The following is a 26,322-nucleotide window of genomic DNA, read 5'->3' on the forward strand; positions in this document are numbered from 1 at the left end:
TATGTAAACAAATGGATCAACTTTGGAATAAATCTTCATCAGTTCCTTTATCCAAATTATTTGTTTGTTTACTTAACCAGATTTACCCATTGAGGCAGAGGCCTCATTTAGAAGGGGGTCCTCGAAAACAATAAAAAGGGCCAAACACAATAAAAGCATGTTTGCTTAAAACTCCAGCATATAGAAATCTTAGAACTAAGTAGGACATGTCTGTTTTCTAATGTTGACTGGACTTCAAGCATTGGCAGGAGGTTCTAAACAATTTCCAAATACGACATTTATAGCCAGAAAAAGACTAGCTGTCACATTCCGAAAGGTTTGAAGGCTTCTGTGAATGTAAGCCTTGATTTAAGAGTCTGCACCCAGCAATACCAACAACCATCAGGATTTACTGCAAAGAAAATGCTCACTAATGGTCAACATCCTCACAAAATAGTTTTGCAATGATGATTTTAACTGTACACAGTCAATCAATAAATAAACAGAGCAAGTCCTCCGTTACCAATACTGTAATAATTTCCACTTCACTATCAGCCCAAACCATGACGCTCAGACTTTAAAAAATCTTCTCAAAGAATGCCTTCCACCACTTTCATTACTTTTTCAACTTGTGCTTCGTCCAAACCAAGATGGTGAGATGAAAGACGCAAAAATCTCCTTGAAAATGGGCAGATTTTTAAAACTTATTCATTTGGTTGTACTTTAGGGCCAAGCCACTGTGGTTTGGCAGCAGTCACTGGTGTCTCTTTCGAACAGCAATTTTTTAATGTACGTGTTAGTCCATGAAATAGTAAAAAAAACATTCAAATAAAAAAGGGCTCATCTACACTGAATTCCCATTTTTAAACTATAAAAAAAAAAAAAAAAAAAGTAGAATCCTCAATTAGAAAAAAAATATTTAAATCAAAGAACAATTCTATTATGGATACGTGCAACATTCCTATAGGTTTCAGTTTAATAAATTACGTTTTGCAGGCTCCTTTTGGTATTCCGCACTTGCTGCCAGGTCATATATAAAACACTGGCAGAGAGGCTTAGGCAGCCACAGTGGAGACAGTGGTCACAGCTACTAAGGAGCATGTGGGGGCTTACCAGCCAAGGATCCCGCCAGGAGCAGACTCCCAGGGCCTACTCGTCCATCCTCATCAGCAAAAGCTGCTTTAATGTGAGCGTAACAAGGGAAGTAAATGGCAGAGAAAGGGACATCACGCAAAAAGCAGGCCTTTGCACCCTGAATAGGAAAGAAGACATATATTAAAATTAGGAGCACACAGAAGAGAAATGCATTGAACAACAAGCCTGTCCCAAGGGCCTGGAAGAAAAGATGGGTGCTAAACTAAAGGCAAAGCTGTCCAACGTAGACATGCATCACTGCTATTTAATCTCCCCTCTGTCGACCTGAGATGTTTAATAAAACCGACAATGCAGCTAGTATAAAAGAACATAATATTTAAGACAAAATGTAATGTTTTTATACAGTGCAAAATCATTTATTTGAACTAATGCGGCCAGTTTCACTGATTTCTTGATTACCTTGCTCAGGTAAAGATATGTATTCTGAGATCAGTGTTAAAATCAGGGTTTGAGCAACCAGCCATTATGGTTAAAGCTAATAAAACCAACTTCATGTAAGAACTCTTATTTTAAGTTTTCTTTTGTTCAGTTCTGCTACATTTATAGAACAGGGCCTGCATCCAATTTAAAATGGTGTGGGGATAAGATTTTTTTTTCTTCATCTTTTTAGGTGTAGCCCAAGTTACAGCAGATTTGACCAGGATCACATTTTAAGTTGTATGGCGATTTAATCAATTCTTTGCATAGCAGGCCTTTTTTCCTGGAGTTGGATTTTGTTCAGGCAGTTGAGCTGCCCTGTTTTTTTTTGTTGTTTTTTTTTTTAAAAGAGGTATTAATTCAATTTGGAAGTTTTCAACAAGCTGTCTTCACAATTAGTCATGAGAGTGGTTTGGAGAAGGCGATACAACAGGTATCTGTTGCACGTGTGTGTATGTGATAGATATCTACATCTATATCTATACATACATGCACTCACCCACACACACAGCACAGCTACCTAACCACCTCTAAATGGCCTAGACTGACAGTGATTAACTCGTATTTAAATGAGATCTATCCTAAACAGACTCCACTAGACTTAAAACAGTAAGATGAAGGGAACATAATTATTTTAGTAACCTGGATCAGTGCCATAAGGATTATGATGAAACTAAATATTGTTCATTATATAGCTTTTTGTTTACATATGAAGGATTTGTGTGGCTTAATTTTTTGCCAAGTGTCAGTTTGGGAGGAATCTTAAACGATAATCGTCCTGGGGGAGGTGTTGATGGTGTATTTTAAAATCATTTGGTTTTTTTATGACCTTTTAGTTTAGTTTTGTTTTGTTTTTTTCTCCCAACCCTCCAATCAGTATAATAGGTCTAAATCCCTTATTCTTCTATCACACTTTAACAAAGAGATTCGGCAATGATGCCAACACAACCTTCAGGTTGCAGGATGAGTCCAACATAGTTGAGTCAGGGCAGGTTCTTTTGCATTTTACTCCAGCAATAACAGCAAATAAGAACCTAAACAAACTAGAAAGGGAGGGTAATTACGCTCACAAAGGCATCTCTGTCTCGGGTTGGGCATGAGGAGCCAGTAGGTCTGGGAGACGCAAGCTAAACTTTGTCTCCTGCCGTGAATGTGCATTGTCTGTGCAGAGGAAAGACGACAGACTAGGGAGGTACCAGATTCCACATTCTTACAGAGCAGAAACGCACCTTGGCTGTGGAGACTTCATTATGCTAGTGGCACTTTTTTAAAAAACTTTTTTGGGTGTCGGAGCAGTAATAGGTTTAATAAACACCTAGTCCTCTCTACTTTAATTACACAGACAATGTCAGGCAATCCTTCAAATGCTTTGCGAACCACCTCGAGTTACCTGAAGTACGTTTTTGACTCACAGAGAACTACACCATTTTATAGTATCTCATTTTATTCTGGTAGTTAAATAATTATATGCCATTCTACAAATATGGTCCAGCTAACGAGGACAATTTAGGGTGCAATAATTTGATTTAGAATTTCTTTGATTATTTAAAATCTGATTTGTCCTGGTTAATAAACTTTAAAATGACAGAAGTAACACAAAAAAAAAAAAAAAAAACACACATGTATGTAACACTGTATAACCATTAGATGTATGTATAACTATTAGATGTAAATTAATTAATTGGGGAATTCAGTGATTTTATAAATCTCCTGTCCTCAGTTTAGTGCTCATAACTTTGTAAGGACACAACATAAATTCATGTTTACGCTCAAATAGGCTTCCTAACTATTTTCTGTTTTTTATTTAAAATTTACAGTGCTTTTTTTTTATAACTCACTACTCCAGCAATTCCATACCCTTAAAATGTTTATGTGTTGAGTTCATTATCGTTGCTTCCAGCCTTTCCGACCTCAGGAATGTAGAATATCTACCACACTCAGCGAGTTGAATTCAGTCTTAAAACGGCCGCCCCAAACACTGCTAAAATTGCATTTACATGGGTGCCACACAATAGGACCAGTGCTGCTAAAAAAACCCAATAAATTAGCAAATCAATTCAGTAGAGGCATATCCTTCATTAGCTTCTATTTGGGTCTGTGGTCTCCAATGCCAGTAAATGGACACATGCTGGTCTGTATGCTCTTGCATGCTGCTAACACATTGTTATGTAACTAGAGCTATTATAAACTGTATATACTGGAAGTAGGATAACATGGTGTGAGCAAGCTGTCCCCATGAGATGCTGCAGCTGATAAATCAAGTTAAGATGGCTAGGTTTCCATTACTGCATTATCATCTTCTAACATGTGGGAGAACTTTTCATGGCAATGTACTAAAGGGATTAGCTAATCTGGCAGAGATTTTCCTGGGGACAAATCACTATGCGTATCTAATTCTGTTTAGGTATCTTAATGCCTATCCACTTAATGGGCAGCAGAGTGTGGCGAGACACATTGAAAAGAAAAAGGCTTTTAATGCAATGTCAACATAAAACTTTTCATTTTTGAACTCCAGGTTATTTGATATATTTCATCTGGCATTTTTTTTATTTTTTCCCCCCTCTCTCTGCACAGAACAACATAAAACACACACACACTGCTACCTTACATTTTAGAATGCTCCAATCAACTGAATTATCATATGCGTTAGATGACATCCCAGCATTCCTCCTTTTGATCTCCAAGACAAAAGCAGCCTGGCTCAAGAATGCAGTCAGGTGCACAAGGTAAACACTAGGTGGCCTCCACAAACTGCACATTTCATTTTCTGGGGATTCGGAAGACCTGTCCCTTTTACACCTTTTTGCTGCATGTTGATAATTTGTGTCATTAATTCCTTCTTTTCCACAGAATACACTGAACTCCAGCACCTTGGGCCTAATCAGCATTAAAACATAATTATAGAAAAAAAAAAATAATATAAATATTCTTACTAAATGCTATTTACTCCTGCAGTGTATTTATTTGCTGTGAGCTTTACTGTCTTCACTATGAGAGTCCAAGTCTCTCCCCTGCTACCCCCAAGCAGTCTGGAGTAAACAACAGCGTAACCAAATCGAGTGTGTTTGCAGAATCTCAAAAATGCATTTATCCTTGATAACCCAGTATTATTCAAAGTATTTTAGATGGTCACTAACAGAGGATCTGGATTGGTGGATGAGAGATCACAAGTTTATTTAAAAGCACAACCATTACTGCGGATTTAAAGGTTGATCTGCACTAAATAATAGCCAAGCGTTCAGTCAAGGAGACCTTTTATTTGATGCTTAGCAGAACCCTATGAAGCTGATGACTGTCAAACAGTCTTTATAAGGTTTAGAATACCTTGTAAAGCCCAAAGAATCCCAGATCCCGTATGACAGACAGCGCACTGACACGGGGACCAGTGGTGATCTCTCCAGCCACCTGCAGTCGGATCTTCACAATCTCCAGTGGGTTGGTGAAAACCACCTGGGAGCCTCCAGCCTAAAAATGACACAATTTAACATGTCACTTCATCTGCAAAATAAAAATAAAATTAAAAAAAAAAAGAAAATTGTGTTTAAAAAAAAAAAAAAAGGACAAAAAGGACTAAGACGGGAACTTAAGGCCCAAACTGAGTTAAGAAAATAGTTCTTTGTAGACAGACAGAACATTCTCTGTGTATCTGTAGTTAGCATGCAAGGGAAAAAATGCAGTTACAGGTTGTATCATGTTCTGCAAAGCTTCAAAACAGTAGTTTTATCATACTGCCATTCAGAATAGTTAGTACTTCTTATGAGGTTTAGCCAGACAGGTTGCTTGATTGGCATTTTAAAAATAAATGTAAAGAATTGATGAATATGTATTTACAGTTTGGCTCAGATTTTTTTTATTTTATTCCACTGTTTCTGTTGCCTTTAGTCACTGTCTAGATATGATTTTGCATGCACAGAACTGCAAAGCCCCATTAGATAGGAATCCGTTTCCATTGCTCTCTTACACAAATACATGTAGTTCGTGCATTTTAAAACCCCTAATTCTATGGTCTGAATAATACATTGTTGGGTATTTATAACTTATAATTAAAATGATTTATAAAGATTGGATTTCTAATTTATTATGAACTATATATATATATATATATATAAATAATGTGGTTAAATATAGGCAAGGAAAATCATAGATTTATTTAACTCAGGTTTTAATATTGTTTACTCCTGTTTTAAAGTCCATCCATTTTAGGGACTGTGTGGGCTCATCTGAGGACCTCTCTCATGCCTATTATTGCCGATTGACAAAATTAAGTGAAAATAAATTAAAAGCGATTTGTTTGTAAATGAACCAATCTTTTCTGTTACCATGAGGACGAAGTAAAATTAAAACATAACATAACAGATAATAAGTTATAAAAAGGTCTGAAATGATGCCAGTAAAATAACCAACACTTTTGGTCATTTCAAACTTCAACAGAAGCTGAGTATTCAGTGTTTGTAATAAAACAGTTTAAAGACAGCAGTTTGTTAAATTAAGAACAGCTTTGGTTACAAGTGCTGCAGTTACTCATGAGTGATAATTCCCAGTAATTACAATGTGAGGGGAGCTCCCTTGGGGGATAGAAGTCAATACCTAGTAATGCTTGGCTGACTTGTGGAGTGGGGCCGCTCACCTGATACCTGCTTAAGGCAGTTATACAGGGTGCTTTGTACTGTAACTGAACCCAGTCACACATACGTGCAGAGATAAACAAAAGCTTTGTGCCAGCGTATTATCTACCCTTCAATCACTTACACTTTTACAGGTATAAACAGCATATAAAAAGGGCCTTTGTGTGAAAAAAAAATAAATAAATTAAAACCCATAATGAACTTTACTGTTAATGTATTGAATACTGCATCTGAAACAGCAGGAAAATATACTTTATATATATATATATTATATATATATGGGAATGCTGCATTTTACAATTGGCAAGATTAAAAATGCCGTTCTCTACAGTAATTTTATAGAGAAGCTTTGACCCCATTACCCAAACAGTTGTTAAAGTTTTTCTGTTTGTTTTGTTTTTTTTCATGATTTTATGCAGCACTAGTTTTTGTTGCTAATGAATACAAACATTTTCTCAATATTCCATGAGTAATGCGGTTTTCTCAGAATTCCATCTGTGGTCTGGTAGCCTTCAGGCTTCGGTATCCTAGAGGTGGACGATGTCGCTTCATGGGCATTTCCAATAGCCTAAATAATACCTCAATACTAAAACTAAATAGTCTACTTACATGGAGCTGTTCTTCAGGTCAGGTACCTCATACACAAAAGCAAACATGGTTTGTGAAGTACTTGTAAAACAAAAAAGAATAAAAGTACTGGTATCTTTCTTTTTAGAGTGCAGGTTTGTGCATTTGTTGGAGTTTCAGTATTTAAGTTACTGGAGACTAGTTGCTATTGCGGTTACTGTATTGCCTCTGGCAGAAAACACTAATCTAGATTTTTATTCTTTTTTTTTTTACTTTTGTTGCTATACTAAATTTAAAACAGATAGACTGAACATATAGGGCAGCGAGGAAGCAGACTTAGTTCACATTGACAGAAAAGATTCAGAGGGCATGTACTAAAACAGATTTTCTGTCAGCAAGCAGAACAAAGGTAAACTATATGAATACTGCATTTACATATTTTATGGCAGATTGATTTGGAACTGTGTTTAAACAGTTTGAAAGATAACATTCAAGATCCATTACCAGAGATTAAGGACTTCCTATTGACCAATCAGGTCAAAGAAAATCTCAGATCCATTTTTTTAATCCCTAACATATGCCTTTAGAATGCTTGTAACCGCCTCACAAAAACAATATCGCTCCACTAGTTTTATTTGTAACAAACTGCAATTAAAAGTACATTTTGACCTTTTTAATAGAACGTCAATTTGCAAAATAGCGAGTCAAAACTTCCCAGGAAATAATAGGAGCCCCTCTGAGATATCCACCGACACTGTAGAATCAGTACGGCGAGGAGTACTACAGACAAACTTAAAAACCTACTACTAGCAGGGTGGTCAACGTATTTTTTTTTTTAAATTTAAAACAGAAACAAATCAAAAGACTGATTTTATCAAAATCAGGTTTTACCTAACTTAAAGATAGCTGAAAACAAAAGTGTGTGTGTGTATATATATATATATATATCATATAAAAAGCCATTCAAATCACTAAAAAGGCCTTTTAATGTGCAAAAAACAGCTCATTATTTAACTGGAAGTCTATCTTGGATTTACTGTGCACGCTGAACTAGCTTTGAGTTTCAGTAGTTACAAAAATAATGATTATATTGAAATAACATAAAAACCCCAACCGTACATGCATGTATATTTTCTTATGGTTTACTGGTTTCAGACAAGTTTTGAAGGCATCAAAAAGACGACTAATCAAAGGGCTGTGTTGTTTTCCTGAATGCTCCTGAAGTTACTGGACTGGGGGTCTTACCTGCCAGACCTTGAAAGGTCACTGATCAAACACAACGTCCAGTTAGACAGCAGTCAAATCTTGCTGTCTCATGTGTGGTACACAAAGACCAGATTTCTAAGTCTGCTTTTCAAATGGAATACAACGGTCTCTAATCTTCTACTGCTGCCTTTTCTGTACCACTACAAAGCCCAGGGATGAATACAAAAACCACACATCATTTTTGTTTCTATAGGAATATCCCTGTTTGCTTACACATAACCTACAATGATAGGGCACACATATCTCGCTTGTTTAGCAAACATTTGCGTGTGTAAATTCACAGACCAGACAGTACTCAGCTTAAGTTAAGAACATCAAACCAGCATGGAATTCTTCAAGGTATTACAGTGTTAAGGTAAAGGGATGGTAGTTTAAAGGAAAGCTATAAGTATCAAGTAGACATATGAAGAGCTAAAACAATTATACTAAATCTTTGACTACAACCATGAACATTTTCAATTTTGAAGGTTTTTTTTTTTTTTTTTTTTTTTTTTTTTTTTTAATTGATTGCATATAAATGAATGGATTTGATTGTGCAAGACAAAAATGCTACTCACGCAACCACCAGCCAAAATCTCTGCGAAGAGTGGAACAGAGCCATCTTTCTGAGCACTTTTTCCTCTGACAAAGTCATTCACCTTAAAAGGAAACGAGCACCATTATTTTTGTGTACCTATATATAAAATTGAGACATTTTAAATACAGATCAAAATAATACAACTACAGAGTGTCAACATATACATTACAAAACAAAGATGCTGCAAACACTACAATCATCATAAAAACTTTCCTTTCAGTGTTTTCTGACTCCCTAAAATTCAAACAAATCCAACTGGAGGATGCAAATAACTACGAGTTCAAACTCAACGGATTCCTGCAAGAAAGTTATTTATTTGTTCTGCAACAGCTATATTTATTAACAAAATATATTTACCACAAAACCTTGCCTCACTTACTTTCTTGACTAATTCATAAAAGAAATATGGACTGCAGACCTCGGCTCATAGTGGGAAACCAAAGGCCCCTCGGGCAAAACTACAATTACCTCTGGGGGGACAATGCCCTCCGGCTGTAGGTTCGGGCATTATAGTTCTCTGTTGATAAGTATAGTTCTTCCCTCGGGGGCCATAATTTCCCCACTATGAGCCTTTTCATATCTATCTATATTTTATACAAATACATAACATGCATATCATGTGTTGATATATAATTTACCATGAATATAATATAAAACATGTGTTTAACCATGTAATTCTACTTGTTGTTTGTCAGCGACACTTGCAAACATGTCTGAAATAATCAGGATGTCATGTACTGTCTAATACTACAAGTTATTTATTACACACTCAAATCAAAATGCTAAAATGTCTGAACGCTTTATTTTTTAATAATAAAACACATTGCCTCAAACTTCCACAAGAAACACAGTGTGTAGAAGTACTGAATATAATTGAGTGTATGTGGTGAAATAAAGCACTTACTGTAAGTTTTATAGCTTTCTCTGGTGCCACACCCAGGAGCTGTGGTAGAAGACCTATAATTTAGAAACAGATTATTAAATAAAAGGAGAAGCAACAAAGCACGACTCGCGGGCACAAGATTTGCCTTATTATAAACTGGAACCATTTTCAACCAATCTTATATTATAGAAACTAATGAAAGCATTTGAAGTGGGATGTTTAGACATCATAACTCTAATCAAATTATAAAAGGGAAAGCATTCTCTTGTTACCAGACTGCAGTTTCTAGTGCCTAGATTACAACACAAACACCCAGGAATTTGCAGATTAAAGACGACACGATTGCCATTGTTAAAAAAAAAAAAAAATAATCTATTTGCTAGCTCCTAAACTTCTTCAGTATAAAACCTTGCTTTACTACAAAGTGCCAGCACTCCTAGAACCCCGTTATTGCATTCCATTTGGGTTCTCTTGTTTTTTCTGGTTTACAATGATACAACGTTTTGGCTTAAATGAATTTCATACTAAATTAAATTGGTTATGGAGATTGTTCATTTAATAATTCATGTTAACTTGAAAAGTTTGCATCTACAAAGCCAGATTCTCACAAGACTAAAACTCATCACATAAAACAGGTGGTTTCTGAATTTTAACCGACATCGTGAAACGTAGTCTCATGTGAACCACCCATTTCCTTTTATCCAAGAAAATTCTCAGGTCCTCCAATTATTTTACAGGACATCAGTACCTCCTGTAAAATTTCAAATTCAGGTGTCCTGTGTCTTACTCCCGTGCGAATCGACCATGATGTTACAATTGATACAGCATTTCTGGGGAAATTTGCCTCAAAGCAATACCAGCCTTCGCAATAAACCATAATGTAATATTACAACTGGTATGATCAGTCCTGAGAGTCTACAGTTCAGTAAAACACAAGGATTGGGCATAACCTCTTCGGGGACGGGCGTAAATACAAAACATAATGCTTTTAAATGGTGCATTTGCAGATATGTATGGAAATACATATCACTCAAAGGACGAAATGGTTATTCCAGCCTTTGGAAAAAAAGGTACAATGAAGTTAGTTATTTAAACCCGGTTCATTGTTTACAAATCATGCACAAAAGCGCTTTCTCTGGCCACAACATCACATTTCATTTAGAATTTACTGACTTGTGTTGAGGGAGGTTGCTAGACGTCCTCTGCTTTTGACCAGCTCTGAGGGCACCTGGTTTTTAGTCCTGTGTAAATCACGCTTCAGAGTTCCCAAAAACAGACACAAAGCTGTGCATTCTTTTTAAATGGACAATAATTTTAAATACAACACATACGCTTGTGTAAGAAGTGTATAAATCTAAATAATACTATATGAAACCCACCTGAAGCAGAGCTGGGTCTATTTCTTCATGAGGCTATTTAAACAAAGTCCTGGGATAATGACAACTACTGTTTCTTTAGAATCAGTTCCATATGCTCTTTCAGACTCTTTTTTTACATGAAATAACAGGTATTAAAAATTCATTTAATTTTTGGTTTTCCAAATGAACATGCCAACTGCCAATTAAAAGCTTTCAATCAAAATTGATCATTAAAAGTAACAGGATTAGAACATATCTATTGTAAAATGTGTAAAAAGTAAAATATTTAGATACTGAGGTGAAATGACTTCTGCTTACATATGTTGTCTGAAACAATTGGTACACTTACCTTACCAATCAATTCCAAATACAACATCCTCATAAATTCAGCTTTTAAAAAACATTTCATTGATTGGTTCCTCTGTGTGAGCTTTGCCTGTGTATCCCTCAGAATGCTCATAGGAGCTTGGTTGCGCATCCACCCCGCAAGGACATTTTAAATGTGTCAAACTTGAATACAGAATAACACCAGTGCAATGGTACCCCTGTCATGGATGGGCCACACTAATAGGAACATACTGTACAGTTCAACAGAGGGACTGGACAGCAAGAGAGAAAGCAATGCACACCAAGGGAAAACCACTGCAGAAACACAACTTTAAGTAGTGTATTCATACCATATTCCTTCGAATTTAGGACGCACTTTTAAACCATTTTTTCTTCTCAAAAATGACCCGTCTTAATTACAGTATAATGATGCATTTATTAAAAAATTGACAACAAAAAAGACGATTTCCTGAGCACACAAACGGGAACGTGACTGACTGCCGAGAAAAGATGAACAAAAACATTACTGCCTGATCTTGAACCACGACATACCCATAATCTGGGAGAGGTCAAGTACAAGGTGATTAGAAAGTAGGTTTACCACATCAATGCACCAACTTTCTTTCTTACTTACTTTCTAATCACCTGTTCTTTACCAATATGCCTAATAGACAAGTTTGTAGCATTTAATTTGCATAGTTGAGACTATCTTTGTAAACGCACAACTGAGACTCACTTTGTAAATGCATTTTTACGTTATGTTATATGTTTCTTAAATTCGAAGGAAGTAATACCAGTAACATATTATCGACTGCCATTGTTGCTCTTCTCCTGTTGCATGCTTTGTCCATATTTACATGTTTTACTTGTGTGGTGCACAAGAACAGGAGCACATCCAGAAATCTTTCACATGGTATGCAAAAGTGAAATCACACCAACATCCCATCACATGCCGATAACGACTCTGCGTCAACATGCTGTCAAGTGTTTCTGTCAGAGTGCTGCACTTTCGTTCTTTCCTTTCACAGTTTCACAGCACCTACACTGCCACATTAGAAAACTGCATCACCGTTTCTCTTTTTAAAAATGAACAAACACAGTGCACTGCCATTCAGACAGAACAGTAACTACACTGACAGCAGCCAAACAGTCCACGATAACAACAAAACCTACAAATAAACCTGAAACACAGACTTAAAACTAGGGGGCAAACTAGCTCACACATCTGTTATGCTGGTTCCATTTCTAATCATTGCTCTCACAATCACTGCAACTAATGTAATAATTACTCATCCTCTAAGCATGGTGTATAAACATATATATATTTTTTTTTTTAATCTTACACATTGTGACAAAACAAAACATTAAAATAAAACATCCATAACAACAATAATAATAATAATAATAATAATATAAATAATAATAATACAACATGGCGATTGTGTTGAATTATTCATTTTAATATAAAGACACTGACAATTAAAATTCAAATGAAACTTGTATAAATGTGCACTTACTGTGAGAACAGCAGCAGAATTTAATGCTGTCAACGTATTTTCAGCACTTAAAACTCCACCACCGTTAGTGCCACAAACAGACAGTTTGATTCTTTTACTTTTTTTTCCCTCTGATATTTTCCATCAGAGAAAGATTCCCGCTCTTTTTCAAGGCTTCAACCAAACTTATCTGCTTTCGTTTGCTCGTTACTACCACTAAATAAACAGTACAATCCTATAAGCTTAAAAAGTCTGTTTCTCTTTAACAGATCGCCCAAGGTTATATGTGAGCCCACACTTATGAAGCCTTGCAAACCAATGGTACGCACAGTGAGTAACGTACGTATGGCTGCAGGTGCCAAGTAAAGTAGTTCAATGCTGAAACCTGTATTTAAATGATATTTTTACAACATTAATGTTTCCCTTTCTGGGTGGCCTTATTTATAAGGGCAGTCTGCTTTCATTTCTTTCCATCTCCTACATGTCATTCAATACTGACTTACCAATTTGCACTGTTAAATTCCAAATGGCATTTTTTGTCGCATTAACATGAATCAAATTAGCATGAAAATAAAAACGGAGACCAGTGTAAAACAACGGATTGCGTATCAGTAAATGTTGTGGGGTTCAGCTGAAATTGCCTATGCAACAACACTGCTGTTGCTTCCAAACACCTTAATGTATGTGGTCTATTCCGGAATGTAAATCTGATCTGTTCTACATTCTCTCAGAGCTTGTCCTCCTCTAAGCAGAAACCTTCAGATGCTCAGTGACATCAAAGTGAATCAGGTCAGCAAGAACATGACCCCTTTCAATACCTTGTCAGGTCTTGCCTCCAGCTTGCTAAGGAACTGACCTCTGTAGAGCCCGAAGCAGCCTTCGTACCGCAGTACTTTCTTGAAGCAATCAAAGCTATTCTTGTACATAAGTTCTCCCACAAAAGACCCTGAAGTGCGCTGGTTCTGCATCCGAGTTTTCACCAGGTCAATTGGATAAACGGCAGTAGCACCGACCGCTGCAGGAGTACAGAAACAAAATGGGGGGGAGGTATTCAGTGGTAATAGTAATACATTTTAGCAGAATCACTAAAAAAAGAAAAAAAAAAAAGATAAAAAAAACAATACAAAGCAGTCTTCATCTTTCAAACTCATCAATTATGCCCTTTTCATCTGACAACTTTGTGAAGTTACAAAGGGGTAAGTTGCCGGCGGTTTTAATTAAGAGTATTGCAGCAGCGATACCTGACTATTAACCTGTCTTTGTGAAGCCAGTCTGGAGCCAAACAAGGCAAAAGGCATCATCGCTAACCCTCTGATCATTGACGGGTACAAAAGAATCCATAGAGAGTTTCCCATGGTACAATCTCGACTTCTGTTTAGGTAGGGGAATCAGCTCCAGGAGATAGGGAAGGCTTTGTTTTTCACAGTGTTGTTTAGGAAGGGGGGGGCTAGGCACACTGATCCTTGACTAACCTCCAGCAACTGAACCAAGACCGAACCTGTAGGCTGACTCCGCTACCTGGATCAGAATCGGTCGAGACACATCACCTGCAGACTGCTGCCAAGAGAGAAAAAAGAAAGAAAGAAAGAAACTCCACAATCAGTCATTTATTGGCTTCAAAGAATATACAGCACTTGGATTCTGATCATCCACAGGAGCTTTAAATGCATCTTAAAACAACATGCCAAGAAAGTGGAGACATTCCAAATTCTCATGCATGTAATCCGTTTACTAAATACCAAAATACAAGAAGCTTAAGTGGTTCTAATGTTTGTACATTTTCTGTTCAATTTTAAATACTTAAAAACACACACGCACACACATTCTCGTAGGACTGTATTAGCACGATGGCAAAAGAATGGGCCATAATGGGTAAAGCAATTAAATAAGTTTGGATTTATTTTGCTACTACTTTGTTTGTTTGTATTTATTTATTTATTGACAAAAATAATGTGGGCATCGGTATACTGGACACAGTTTTGCTATGCACATCTATACAAATGTATGCTGTTTCAGTTGGCATATATACAAATCAGGCTGTTTCTAACTAAATCGATGCAGCAAGTCTAATCTATTATTATTATTATTATTATTATTATTTATTATTATTATTTATTATTAAAGTCCAAAAAAGTCTTCAATGTGTAGTTCAGCAAATAATGTCAACAGTTGTTTAATACAGTTTTCCAACAAAAGCACAGGGTTTAGCAGTTGTAGCAAATTCCCAAGCATTTTGCTTCATACTCTCCACTACCTGTAACAAGGACTACCAGTCAACCCACCCCAAGGGCAAGTGGTCTTCCCCTTTATCTTCAATAGAGGTGGCAACCATTCAGAACCACCTGTTAGGATTCAAAGCATTGTCATTGCTTTACTCACGCTTCACTCACAAAGCTAGACACTGCCCTCAGGGATTCCGAGGGAGGCCTGGACTGAAAGGCCAAACCGCAACCTAAACCAACCCATTGTGGTTGGACTGGCGTCTCTGCTCAATGCTCAAGTCCTGGACAAACAGTCATCCCAAAAAAGAACATTTACCCTTAAAAGTCTGAGTCCTCTTCTGACAAAAAGAACAAAATGTGGTTTTTGGAATAAAAAAAAAAAAGCCTTCAATGTCTACTTTTTACTGTCTGTACATTTTAAAATACTCCAGTTTATAGTTAAATATTATAGCTACTAAAAAAAAAATATGGCCCATAACAAGTTTTAGATTTCCTATATTCTGTATTTTAATAAAATCAACTGAGGACTGTGGTAAACAATCTTTTTAAAACCCATCTTGAAGCCCAAAAATTATTTTCTGTGATCTTTATGTTTTCAGGCTTAAAAATAGTCTGCAATTGTGTTTCTTTCTTTTTTTTTTTTTTTTTTTTTTAAAGAAAAACAAAAAGTTAGAAAACTAGTTTCTACCAGAGCACTTAAGAAAGCTCAGGATGAGCACTGCTTTCTTTGGGGCAGACAGAGGGTGTTTGCCATCAAAGGAACCAATAAGCCAGACAAGGCCATGGATCAGCCGACTGTTCTCTGAACCCAAAAGAGGGCTTTACCATCTGGAAAGGCCCGCCTCGTGCCATTAAAATGACTCAAACGAAGGAGAGGGCATTTAACAGACTGAGAAGGGCCTTACCAGACAGTAAGTCCCTCTTATGAGGGATTCTATTGCTATTAGAAAATGGATAGGTTAAACATTTGAAGTTTTTCTGTTTGTTTTATTTTTTTTCATGACTTTATTCAGCACTAGTTTTAGTTGCTAATAGATACAAACGGTTTCTTCAATATTCCATGAGTAATGCGGTTTTGCTCAGAATTCCATCTGTGGTTTGGTAGCCTTCAGGCTTCAATATCCCAGCGGTGGACTATGTCGTGTTGTTACTGTGATGATGCTGAAATAATGTTGCTGAAAGTAAAAATCAGACTGTATCCAGTTGTTTGATTTCTTCAACTCGTTATTCAGACTGAAGACTAGCTGCTATTGTGATTTTACTACTGTCAACGATGACATTAACCTGTGTCGGTACAACAGGGCATTAAAACAAAAAACCTTGAACTGCCATCAAATTCATTCCTATAAATCAATCATATCTACTAAATTAATCCAATTGATCCAAGAAGAAACAAGCAACCAATGCCCAGCATTGCAACATACCATTCACTGCATGCCTGTAGTTACTGGTGTACATATAATAAAGAAAAACGTTTCTCCTTTCAACTGCAACATACATGAGTCTATTAAACCTCATACACTTTTTTTTTTTTTTTTTTTTTTTTTTTACCTGTCTCTGAGCCTCTGCCAAGTTATAGGGGAGAGCTCCTTCCTCTAATGGCGCAATTCTTTCAATGTCTGCTAATCCAACACGCCTGTAAAGAAGAAAGATTTGCTTTGATGGGTAAAAACAAAACTTCATTTAATTGAAGACAAAAAAAAAAAAAAAGGACGACAGAGTACAAAGGACTGAACATTTGTGCATCATTAGTTTCACTGTCTGTAAACCCATCATTTTCAGCACATAATTTCATTGAGGTATTCCTGGACTGCAAGCAGAAACTGTAAGGGTGATGGGAACAATTATCTTTTGCATCCTTTTGAAAAAAAAAAAAAAAAAGAAAGAGGAGGTCAAATCCTATTAAAGTATCACATTGCATTCTTTGAAATGAAAAGAGATCTGGTGCCCACAGATAGTAATTTCCACAAAGACTATACAGATGCTAGGGTTTAAACCATGCACCATATGACCCAGTGGTGTTTTAATTAGTTTATTTTGGATAGAAAAAACATAGACAGGTTGGCTGACAGTATAGTACACCCACACTTAAAAACGGTAGTATCACACAATTATCTTTTTATTGGCTGACCATGTTGGTTAGTTTGTTTGTATTCCCCTTGTGTAAATACACAAGCTTATAGGGTTATAAATCTTCAAACTCAAGAAGCTAAACCTAACTTTTAAAATATCCCCCCCCCCCCCATAAATATAGACTTACATGGTAAGTCAGCATCCTTGCACAAGTAAATATTCTGTCGCTAGAATAAAAAAAGAAATACATACACCCTCTTTGGGAGACTAACAGATGAGTAACACTGCGTGTACAGCACGATGCAAAGTGTGTGTTGGTCTCACTTTGTACCTACCCGCGTGACTCTGATAAATCTGCCAATTGAAAAAGGATGTCCACTTCCATTGGGGTCACCTGGCCAAACTTCTGTGCAGCTAGAATAAACTCCTCTGCAACAGAAAACAAGACCAGGACTTAAATAAAAAAAAACTGCAACGCAATCATGGCTTATAGTAACTTTTGATTCTTCTCTCTAAATGGTACAAGTAAAGAACCCTTTCCTCTCCCACCCCCAAAGCATATAACACACATTTTCCATTAACTGGATACAACTTTTTTCTGGCTGCTACAAAGTTGGTTGTCCAATTACTTGCTAGTTAGGTTCATATCAAAGGGCATAAGACAGCTGGTGATACGGTAGCATCACAAGTAACCAATATAGAGGAATTACATCAATTGATATAAATAAATAAACCAAATGTACAGAATGTTTCAAATCGCTGCTCCCCTCTCAATGCCATTGCTAACCTCCGAGGCAGGTTTTAACCAGGCAGCAATGGAGATGCACTTCTCTGAGTGGCTAGAAATGTTTGTCTCACTAAACATAAGGTACTAATCAGATTTGGGTCAATGAATGGAGGACACAGAAAGGGACGTGGAACTATGCATGCATCAGCCCCAGTAGGACGCACTAATGAAGCCTTTTAGCTGCAGTGGGAACTTGCAGTAAAAAATGGCCAGATAAGGGCGATAACATCTCATTCTGAGAACGTAACATGGCTTGCTCTACTGCCAGTACAAGTTTACAGAATACTAGAAGGTTATTTTAACAGAGTGCCAATTTGGCAGAGGGCCTAGCAAGTTTAGGGCCCTTTAAAATCCCCAGGTTTCTTACTTCGGTTTACTTTAACCCAATACTCATTGAAACAAAGGCGTGTGGGGTGGGTGCGAAAACCTATCCACTGTAGTTAAAAGGATGTGTCACAGACAGAGCGGAGAATGCAGACATGAGCTTTAAGCTAAGCATGTGGGAATGTGTTCCTGTACACCCTGGGAAACATCCAGGAGGCACAATCAGGAGAAGAGGAGAAAAAAAAAATTGCTCCTAACCTTTAGTGACTTCAACATCTTTTCTAGTACCGGCCAGAGTACTGTAGATCTTCCTAATGAGCTCCATGTTGTTAAGCAGAGAGTTAAACCCATTAAAGTAGGAAAAGCTGACCTGATGAGAAGTAGTACCCCCGGCAACCTAAAGTGAAAAATAAATAAATAAACACTGTAAAATATTAAGGCTAAAAACTGAGCAAACACGTTTTATGTAAAAGTTTCCAGGTTACTTTTATGCTTTATGATATCTTCAGTAAACTAGTGGATCAAGGAGCACTCTATACATGACACTTGTCTATTTCTCTTAAACTACCCAAAGGCTAAACAAAATTCTAAACCAGCAAAGCCTCGGAAAACTAAATACACATGTAGATTTACAGCAACGAGAACCATTGTTAACGTAAGAGAACCTAAAGCTTCAAAAACATTTTAATTAAAAATGGTACTGTATCTAAAACAGGAAAACATTGAAAAGAGGAACATCTGAAAATAGTAGGCTGCAAGTGCTACAATGCAGATATTTACAGTCCTGCAGTGTAAAAACATGCATTTACCTTTATTTATTTTAGAAAATTGGACCCACTATAGAGCTCATCATTTAAATCTGATAATTATTGTTTCTTTAAAACAAAAACCCAGGAAGAATTACTGGATTAATTGGTTGTTGGATGGGAAAATGTTTAGTTTGGTTGGGCAAATGGAAAATACAAATCAAATGGTGGAATGCACTCGTGCCTGTGGGGGTTGGGGTAAGAGTCTCTCCAACTGATGGAGAGGAGACAGCTATCCCAGTCACTAGATGGTGCTGTAACCTTGGCCTTTGGGAGAGCTGATTTTCGTTGCTGTTTCAACCAAGAAAATAAACCTTTAAAATCATTACATTTGAGCATACTCAACGCAACTCAAATATTTAACTTTGCAGCCTGAACAATCACAGTGGAAACAAATTAAAAAAGCCAGGGGAAAAAAAAGACAATAAATATATTTTGTCATGTGAAATATTACGGTGGGTGGGTTCTGTCAAGCCTAAAACAAGACTAGCATTCATAAGGTGACCAGATTTAAGTCCTTACACTGGTACAGTATGGAAATATTGTCCATAAGTTCCAATGTCAAAGCTACGGCGAAGATCACTTTGGCAGTGTTTAATCTAACATCACGTTGAAAGTGAATGCAGACTCATGGTGATATTAAAAGGAATATTTTACTTTCAAAACCTCTTTTTTTAATGAATAAATGATCTTATTGTTTTGTAATTTCATTTCATCACAACAGCAATTCAATAATATCAAATTATGAGATTCTATTTTATTGCCGATTACTGCTGCAAATCTAGTTCCCTTTCTGCCTAAGAAACTGCATCTTCTATCTTTGATTTACACTTTCCATCTCTAGCTCTATCGCCATGTTATCTTCCAGTGTCCAATCTGCAAACCAGACCCTTCCTGTATGAAAATGTTAAATATCTCAATATTTCTAATTATTAAATTGTTACTTCATAGAATCTACTTTTTTTTTTTTCAAAATATTGAATTTCCTACCATTTAATATGATATGGCATTTGTTCTGTATATTTTTTATATTGCAGTTTTGCTTGGATCATTAGGGTGCTGTGATTAACAGATACTAGTATTTATTCAACCACTTTCTACTATTAAACTATTACTGTTAAAAGGTTATGCAATGTGTTAACTATCCTGTCTTTCCTTCTGAAGTAGTTATTAAGTATGGTAAACAGTAAACCACGTAGGCAAACCCTTTAAGTTTTCGATTACAGTATTTGCTTGAGTATAAGTCAAGAAATTTAACCCCAAAACACAATCCTGAAGTTGAGGCGGGGGGTGGGGGTCAACTAATACACAAGCAAACCCCCCTCTTATGTCAGCAAAACTTCACTGTCTGCAAAAGACGTGACCGGTGTGTGGTTACTGCAATAACCATCTATACCATACATAGCAGGACTTAGGACCCAGGGGTGCCCTGTGGCAGGCTGTTACTTCTTTACTTCCGAAAGGAATATTATTTAATCTTCCTTAATATAAGCATAATCGTTAGCCTATGTAAATTGTGCAGATTGCCAGGAGACACTTTCTCTTTATCATTGATTTGTACTGAAACACTGCAGAGTCAAGTCAGGAAATTAACACGTTTTTAACCCTTTGCGGTCCTAAGTCAGATCACGTCCGACATTAGAATTTTCCCTTTCCAGTCCGATATCAAATTCTGTCCGACATCATCAAAAAGATATAAAGCACAGGTTTCTAGTCATTTTTTCTCCGGAAAAAGCAGAGAAAACCTTTCAAATGGCCAAGTGAGACCGACAGGAGCCAAAAAAAAGGGAGTATCTGATAACTCCATGCACCAAACAAACAAACAAAGGAGATAGCTGCCTCCACATCCAGCGCTCAAAGAGTATCACTGAGATTTGCAGAGCTTTGAGATGTTATAGTAATAAAATAATGACTTGGATCGCACTATTGAGGAGTTTGGTGATACAATGTGTGATCAGGGGAGGATTTATCAGTATGCATGTCTATAAAGATGTATGTGAAAAATACAGCGAACAAGGGATGGGGCTTGTCTGGAAATGCAGTACTGATGTCCTTTTGCCACACACTGCCTTTTAAACCTGTTTTACTCCGAAAAAGAAATTTTAAACAGTGCGTGTAAAATAAACAGTGAATGTGAAAATAAAATGGAGTGGACGCACATGACAAGCGCTGAATAAATGCACCACTTAGGGTTAATGGTGTTCTTTCTGTTTTAAGCGATACCTGTCGGCTTAAAACACGTTAAAAAGGCCATTTGGAAATAAAACTACTTGGAGATACTTAAAGGGATCCTCAGTAATTCGAGCCGTGACATTTACCTCTTTTGCTGAAGGATAAACATGTTTTTATCAATGTGTTGTTTTTCTTCTATTAAACAAATAGCTGCGATAAAGTAAAATACTTATATAGCTATCACCTTAAGTATTCCCCCTTTGTGTGATACTGTATTATGCTGCTAACTCAAATAGCTGCGGTATTACGTTCAGCACTCACATATCCGACTGTGACAAGGACGGCTTTGCAGGGGTGACGTCAGACCAGAAAAAACACAAACCAAAACAAGGAATGGTGGGGCAACACTAAGACACTACGACGCTCAGTGCATTTATTAAATAAAAATAAAAGATTTTAAAACAGAACAAAACACTTTTACAAAGCAAAAGGCACGAGGGCCAAAACAAACAACCAAGCAAGTATCATGCTGGTGTAGAGCCAGCACGTTTTAGTAACTGTTTTCTATTCACTTCAGGTTTTACTTTCCTTTACCACCTGACTCGTTCCGCCTCTCCAACACACACATCACTGTGCTGTCAAAGCAGGATCTTTTATATTGGTAACCGAGGGATTGGCTAGCTATTAACTATCTTGTTAACCCCTCTGTCACATTCAGCACTGGTTTACTATGGATGCATGACGGTCTGCTAATTATATTATGTAGCTGATCAGTCACACATTCCCACGATGTAATTTCAAAAACTAAAACAACAACAAATAATGGCGGCTGCTTTTAGTACCCACCGGAAACAATAACATAATACAGATACTGGCCTTTCGCTGTTGAATATACATAAAATCATAATAAAATAATAATAAATAATAACAGTGTACATACACAGAGGTACGACACTCCGCCACACTGACCTTATAAAATTTCAACTTCAGTGATAGTTAAAAGAGTGCGACGCATACCTGATTATGGCCTGTTTCAACTCTTGTCAGTTTTTCAGGGAACACAAAAAAGATACAATGTCAAAAATACAAAGCTGAAAGGACTGGTTTTAAAATAAGCTGGCTTCCATTTAGATGTACTGTACTTCATTTTGCTGGTATAGTACTATATTTTTAACTGAAGCCGTGACGGATATTCAAATAAATTGTAACAGTGAATAGATGGGCTTTGTATCAGAAAACTGATGACGGAGCAGAAATCGTGTGTTATATATATATATAAAAATAGGAATTGATTGGTCTCTTAACACAAGGATGGTAATAAAACGCGACTGATGTGTATCTGAGTGTCGTATATGCGAGTGCTGAGTGTATCAGGCTCTGCCACAATTTACTGCACATGGTTATCACCTTAAAAAATAAAATAAAATAACCACACAGCAGCATACATGCGGTATCTCTACCAGACATTTTTGCTTGACAGGGTCTTTCCTTTTACAGCACTTAACCGAAAGCCCAAATCCTTTAGCTAGGGCTACTGGGGCCAAGTAAGATACTGCAGGACTTTAGGATACTTACGCATATTTAGTGCTTGAATTTTGAGTTTTCGATCCATCCAAAAAAAAAAAAAAGCGCTTTTTTTTCTCGATCTCAACACACCTTAGAAAAACGTAGGGAGTACTGACAGGTCTACAGCTCCCATACCTCTCAGTTAAGCACTTACAGAAAATGATGGATTGCACAACCATCAATGTGTTTCTGTGAGACATTACACATAGGAATACAGTACTCCATGCTTAAAGAAACATATTAAAAATAGCTAGGATGTGGACACAGATTGGAATTGGTTGGATCACTGGAGGCAATGCATAAGGCAGGGGTTTTTGTAACTTCCACTCACAGCTACGAGGCACTCCTCTACAAACGGTGTCAACATGTGGGGCCGGATCGTGACCATGATGTCCCTGAAGTCCAAAGCTGCAATGGTTCCCTTTTTGGCTTTGTCCCTCTGGATGAAAGCTTGCCTTGCATGTTCAAGCTGCATTTCCTGCAAATGCAAAGATGTTGTTACGGCATTATAGAGGAGATTAAAATAATATTTAACAAATGCTGATTCTAATAATTGTTGTACATTTTTTAAATGAATAACTTGATTGCAGTGAGAGTAATTGATTGCTTTCTTTTGAAAGACACACTGGACATCTATATTCCAAATGTTAGTCATTTAGGACAGAATGGGGAATGCAATTTCATGTACTTGAACTCTAATTGTAAGAATAATTGAATTGTATGACAGTTGTTTTTGACAATGTTTTGTGTTGATTGCTATCCCCACAAATGTTAGTGCTGATTTGTAATGTGTGAGTGAATGAAACTTATAATAACTGTTATTCATGTTATTTCCTTGTTCAGAATCTCTATTGTGCTCCGAAGAAGACCTATGGGTTGAAACGTGAAAGTCATTGTTGTGTTAACTGTGGTTTTTAATATGTTCAAATAAAGACTATTGCTTTTATTGAGCATTCCTTGGAGCTTTGGACTTATAAAAACGGGAGTTGCTGTCTTAATTTCTCCAATCGGATTTCTCACTGGAGGAGACTTCCATTTACCTGTATCCCAGGACGAGGTGCCCTGGATTTTCTAAACTGTTCCTGAACACACACACTATCTATCTATAGATAGATAGATAGATAGACAGATAGATAGATATGTGTGTGTGTGTGCTCAGGAACAGTTTCGAAAATCGGGGGGGGGGGGGGGGGGGGGGGGGGGTGTATACTGATTAAACTGCTGCCCCTGCACAAGATATTTGGAATGAATGTAACACAATTGAACTGTTTACATTATTTTACTACTCGTGGGGTTGATGGAAATGTCTGGTTCATTGTCGTGTATAAACTGCTAAATGTGACACTAATCCTGGTGTTAAACCCCCTTTGAGATGCTCTGTTCAGTGTTTCCCAGTCAGCAGTTGATGGAGCTGCAATCATTCTGTTCTTGTACCAACAACCATGGGCTACAAATGCCATAATCCTTAATTAAAGATACCCGAGGGTAAATTCACAGAAGTGAACTTACTATAAATCACACCATATAGGACACAGCAGCAGCAGCGACTTGTGAAGTTCAGTGCAAACTGGTTTAAGACAGAGTTACAATACCACAGTTAGTCAATTTACTAAATATGACAGGACAACTGTCAGCCACTACGATAAATAAAGATCCAGGGAATACGCAGTCATACATTTACTCAAAATTCAAGTAAAAACCCAACAGATTTGAGAGATAATCAAGACATTTGATTTATTGTTTCCAAACCAATATATTTAGAGGAAGTATGTGTCAGTAAAGTTAAACAGTATACCTTCCAGAATGTTGACGCCCAATGACAGGGAAAAACGCTTCACATGTTAAGCAAGAACAGAGCTATACAATGCGAAAGATTATTCTGGCAAACACAAACATAGCATCAGTATACCCTTCACACAGGAACTCTAGCTTATTGTTTACAGCGCAGCATGTAACAAAAAGCCTGAAGTTGTGTGACAATGAAAACAAAATGTTCAATGAAAAAGGGAAAAGCACAAATCAGTGTTAGAGAGGACGGGATGTCAGAAACACCTTCCAATTTAAAAGTGAACCTTCAGTTCTCTCCACATAGATCTCCTCTCTTTTAATAAGCTTGTTTTAGTTACTTTCTATAACCCCAAATCAAAAACATACCATAAAACAAATTATGCACATTTGAGTAAAAATCAAAACATGGCACAGTTTAAAAGTCACTGTTACTAAACGTACATGAAGCTGAACTGTGGCATTTTCTACTACATGTTGTAAAGCAAAAACAAACAAACAATAAAACAGACAGTTTGTGCAATCCGAAACACATTGTTATACTTGCAGAACTGCAACAGTCAAAACTGTTCAATTGAAACCATTTTTTTTAGTCCTGAAAAAGGATGTACATCTGGTGCATTAAATAGAAAGTTAATAGATCATCCGTCATACTGTCAAAGTCATGCAGTGTAGGTGTCTCAATTAAAGGCGACTGCTCCACTGTTTAGAGAGGAAACATTGAACTAGATTTCCCCTTCAGAAACAGACATCTGCTCATTACATACAGCAAGAGTACTTCTAAGACTTTTTTTTTTTGTTGTTGTTATTTAATGGTTATATTAAAGGTAAACCAGCAAAGACAATAGGGTTATTGGGTAAGTTCTTTGGTTGTGGGTAGGTCCTGCTTTCAATAGAGTTTTGCAATATACAAGCCCTGTAGTGACTAAACAGTACCTTAAGTACTTTTCACAACCCATCTGGTCCAGGTTAAGTGTAATATAAGAAAAAGCATTTAAAAAAAAAAAAAAAGAAAAAAAAAAAAAGAAAAAGTAAAATGTAGACGCAAACTTGGCATGCCCCAAATCTCCTGCTGCCTCCGTTTTCAGGTCTAGACATTCTATTAGAAAATGGCTCATGCACAATAATACAACAGGAATAGTGCCGGGGTACCGATAAACCTTTACCCGTTTTGTAAAGAATCGCTTGGAAACTAATATTACATTATTTAACAAAAGCCAATTGCTGCCAAAGAAACACAACCTCTGTGAAAAACAGCCAACTATGTTAAACTCGGACACAGTAGGAAGGCGGAAGTTTAAAGCTACACAATATATTAGGTACCAGTGAAGACATACACATCGATTTCCTATCATATCGCCTAACTGTAGATGGGGCCTTCATAACCACACAGGAAGTAAATCTAGTGTGACAGCAGGACAAAATGTCAAAAAAGGAAAAAGAATCATAACAAAGATATTAGTGACTTGAACGCTGTTGTGCTAATGAAAAGTAAGAACCAATTGCTATTTGCCATTGTAATTCAGTATTTCAGTTCACAAAATGTACCTTTTTTTTTTTTTTTTTTTTTTTTTGCATCTTGAAACCATTCAACGTGAATGTGAAATTTTAGGGTAAATAAATAAATAAATAAATAAATAAATACATTTAAAAAAATCGCACAAACCTACCAGGAGGAATTGTGTGAACTCAGCATACGTGAGGAGCTTCTTTCTCTCTTTGCCAAAGTGCAGCTGCATAAACTCGGAGTCCCAGTTAAACGGAATGTGCTGATGAATTGTGGTCTGGCTAAAAACTTGCTTGACATCCTCTAAAAAGAAAGAAATGCAACAGTCAGAAAGAGTTAAAAAATCAATCAACTCACAATGCACATAAACACATACACTACTACCTTATTTCACAATGCATGAGAACGTGGCAATTACTAACCTAACTTT

The 26,322-nt window shown here is 36.7% G+C and overlaps 1 protein-coding gene across 2 annotated transcripts in view; it reads right to left on the bottom strand.

The window, feature by feature from the left end:
* LOC121313557 (calcium-binding mitochondrial carrier protein Aralar2) overlaps positions 1-26,322 on the bottom strand; it is a 49,544-nt gene that overhangs the window by 3,767 nt on the left and 19,455 nt on the right. The window contains exons 5-15 of one of the 2 annotated variants that reach the window (XM_041246239.1): positions 26,056-26,195; positions 22,932-23,078; positions 18,315-18,453; positions 17,281-17,374; positions 16,424-16,508; positions 14,123-14,204; positions 13,507-13,665; positions 9,491-9,543; positions 8,567-8,647; positions 4,876-5,016; positions 1,093-1,231 (exon numbers count right to left, since the gene is read on the bottom strand). In XM_041246239.1, coding sequence (XP_041102173.1) covers positions 1,093-1,231; positions 4,876-5,016; positions 8,567-8,647; positions 9,491-9,543; positions 13,507-13,665; positions 14,123-14,204; positions 16,424-16,508; positions 17,281-17,374; positions 18,315-18,453; positions 22,932-23,078; positions 26,056-26,195 — 1,260 coding nt within the window. Of the gene's footprint in view, positions 1-1,092; positions 1,232-4,875; positions 5,017-8,566; positions 8,648-9,490; positions 9,544-13,506; positions 13,666-14,122; positions 14,208-16,423; positions 16,509-17,280; positions 17,375-18,314; positions 18,454-22,931; positions 23,079-26,055; positions 26,196-26,322 lie in introns of both variants that reach the window. The other variant, XM_041246237.1, reaches the window with a different exon arrangement.

This window comes from Polyodon spathula, chromosome 3, assembly GCF_017654505.1.
Source record: "Polyodon spathula isolate WHYD16114869_AA chromosome 3, ASM1765450v1, whole genome shotgun sequence".
Lineage (NCBI taxonomy): Eukaryota > Metazoa > Chordata > Actinopteri > Acipenseriformes > Polyodontidae > Polyodon > Polyodon spathula.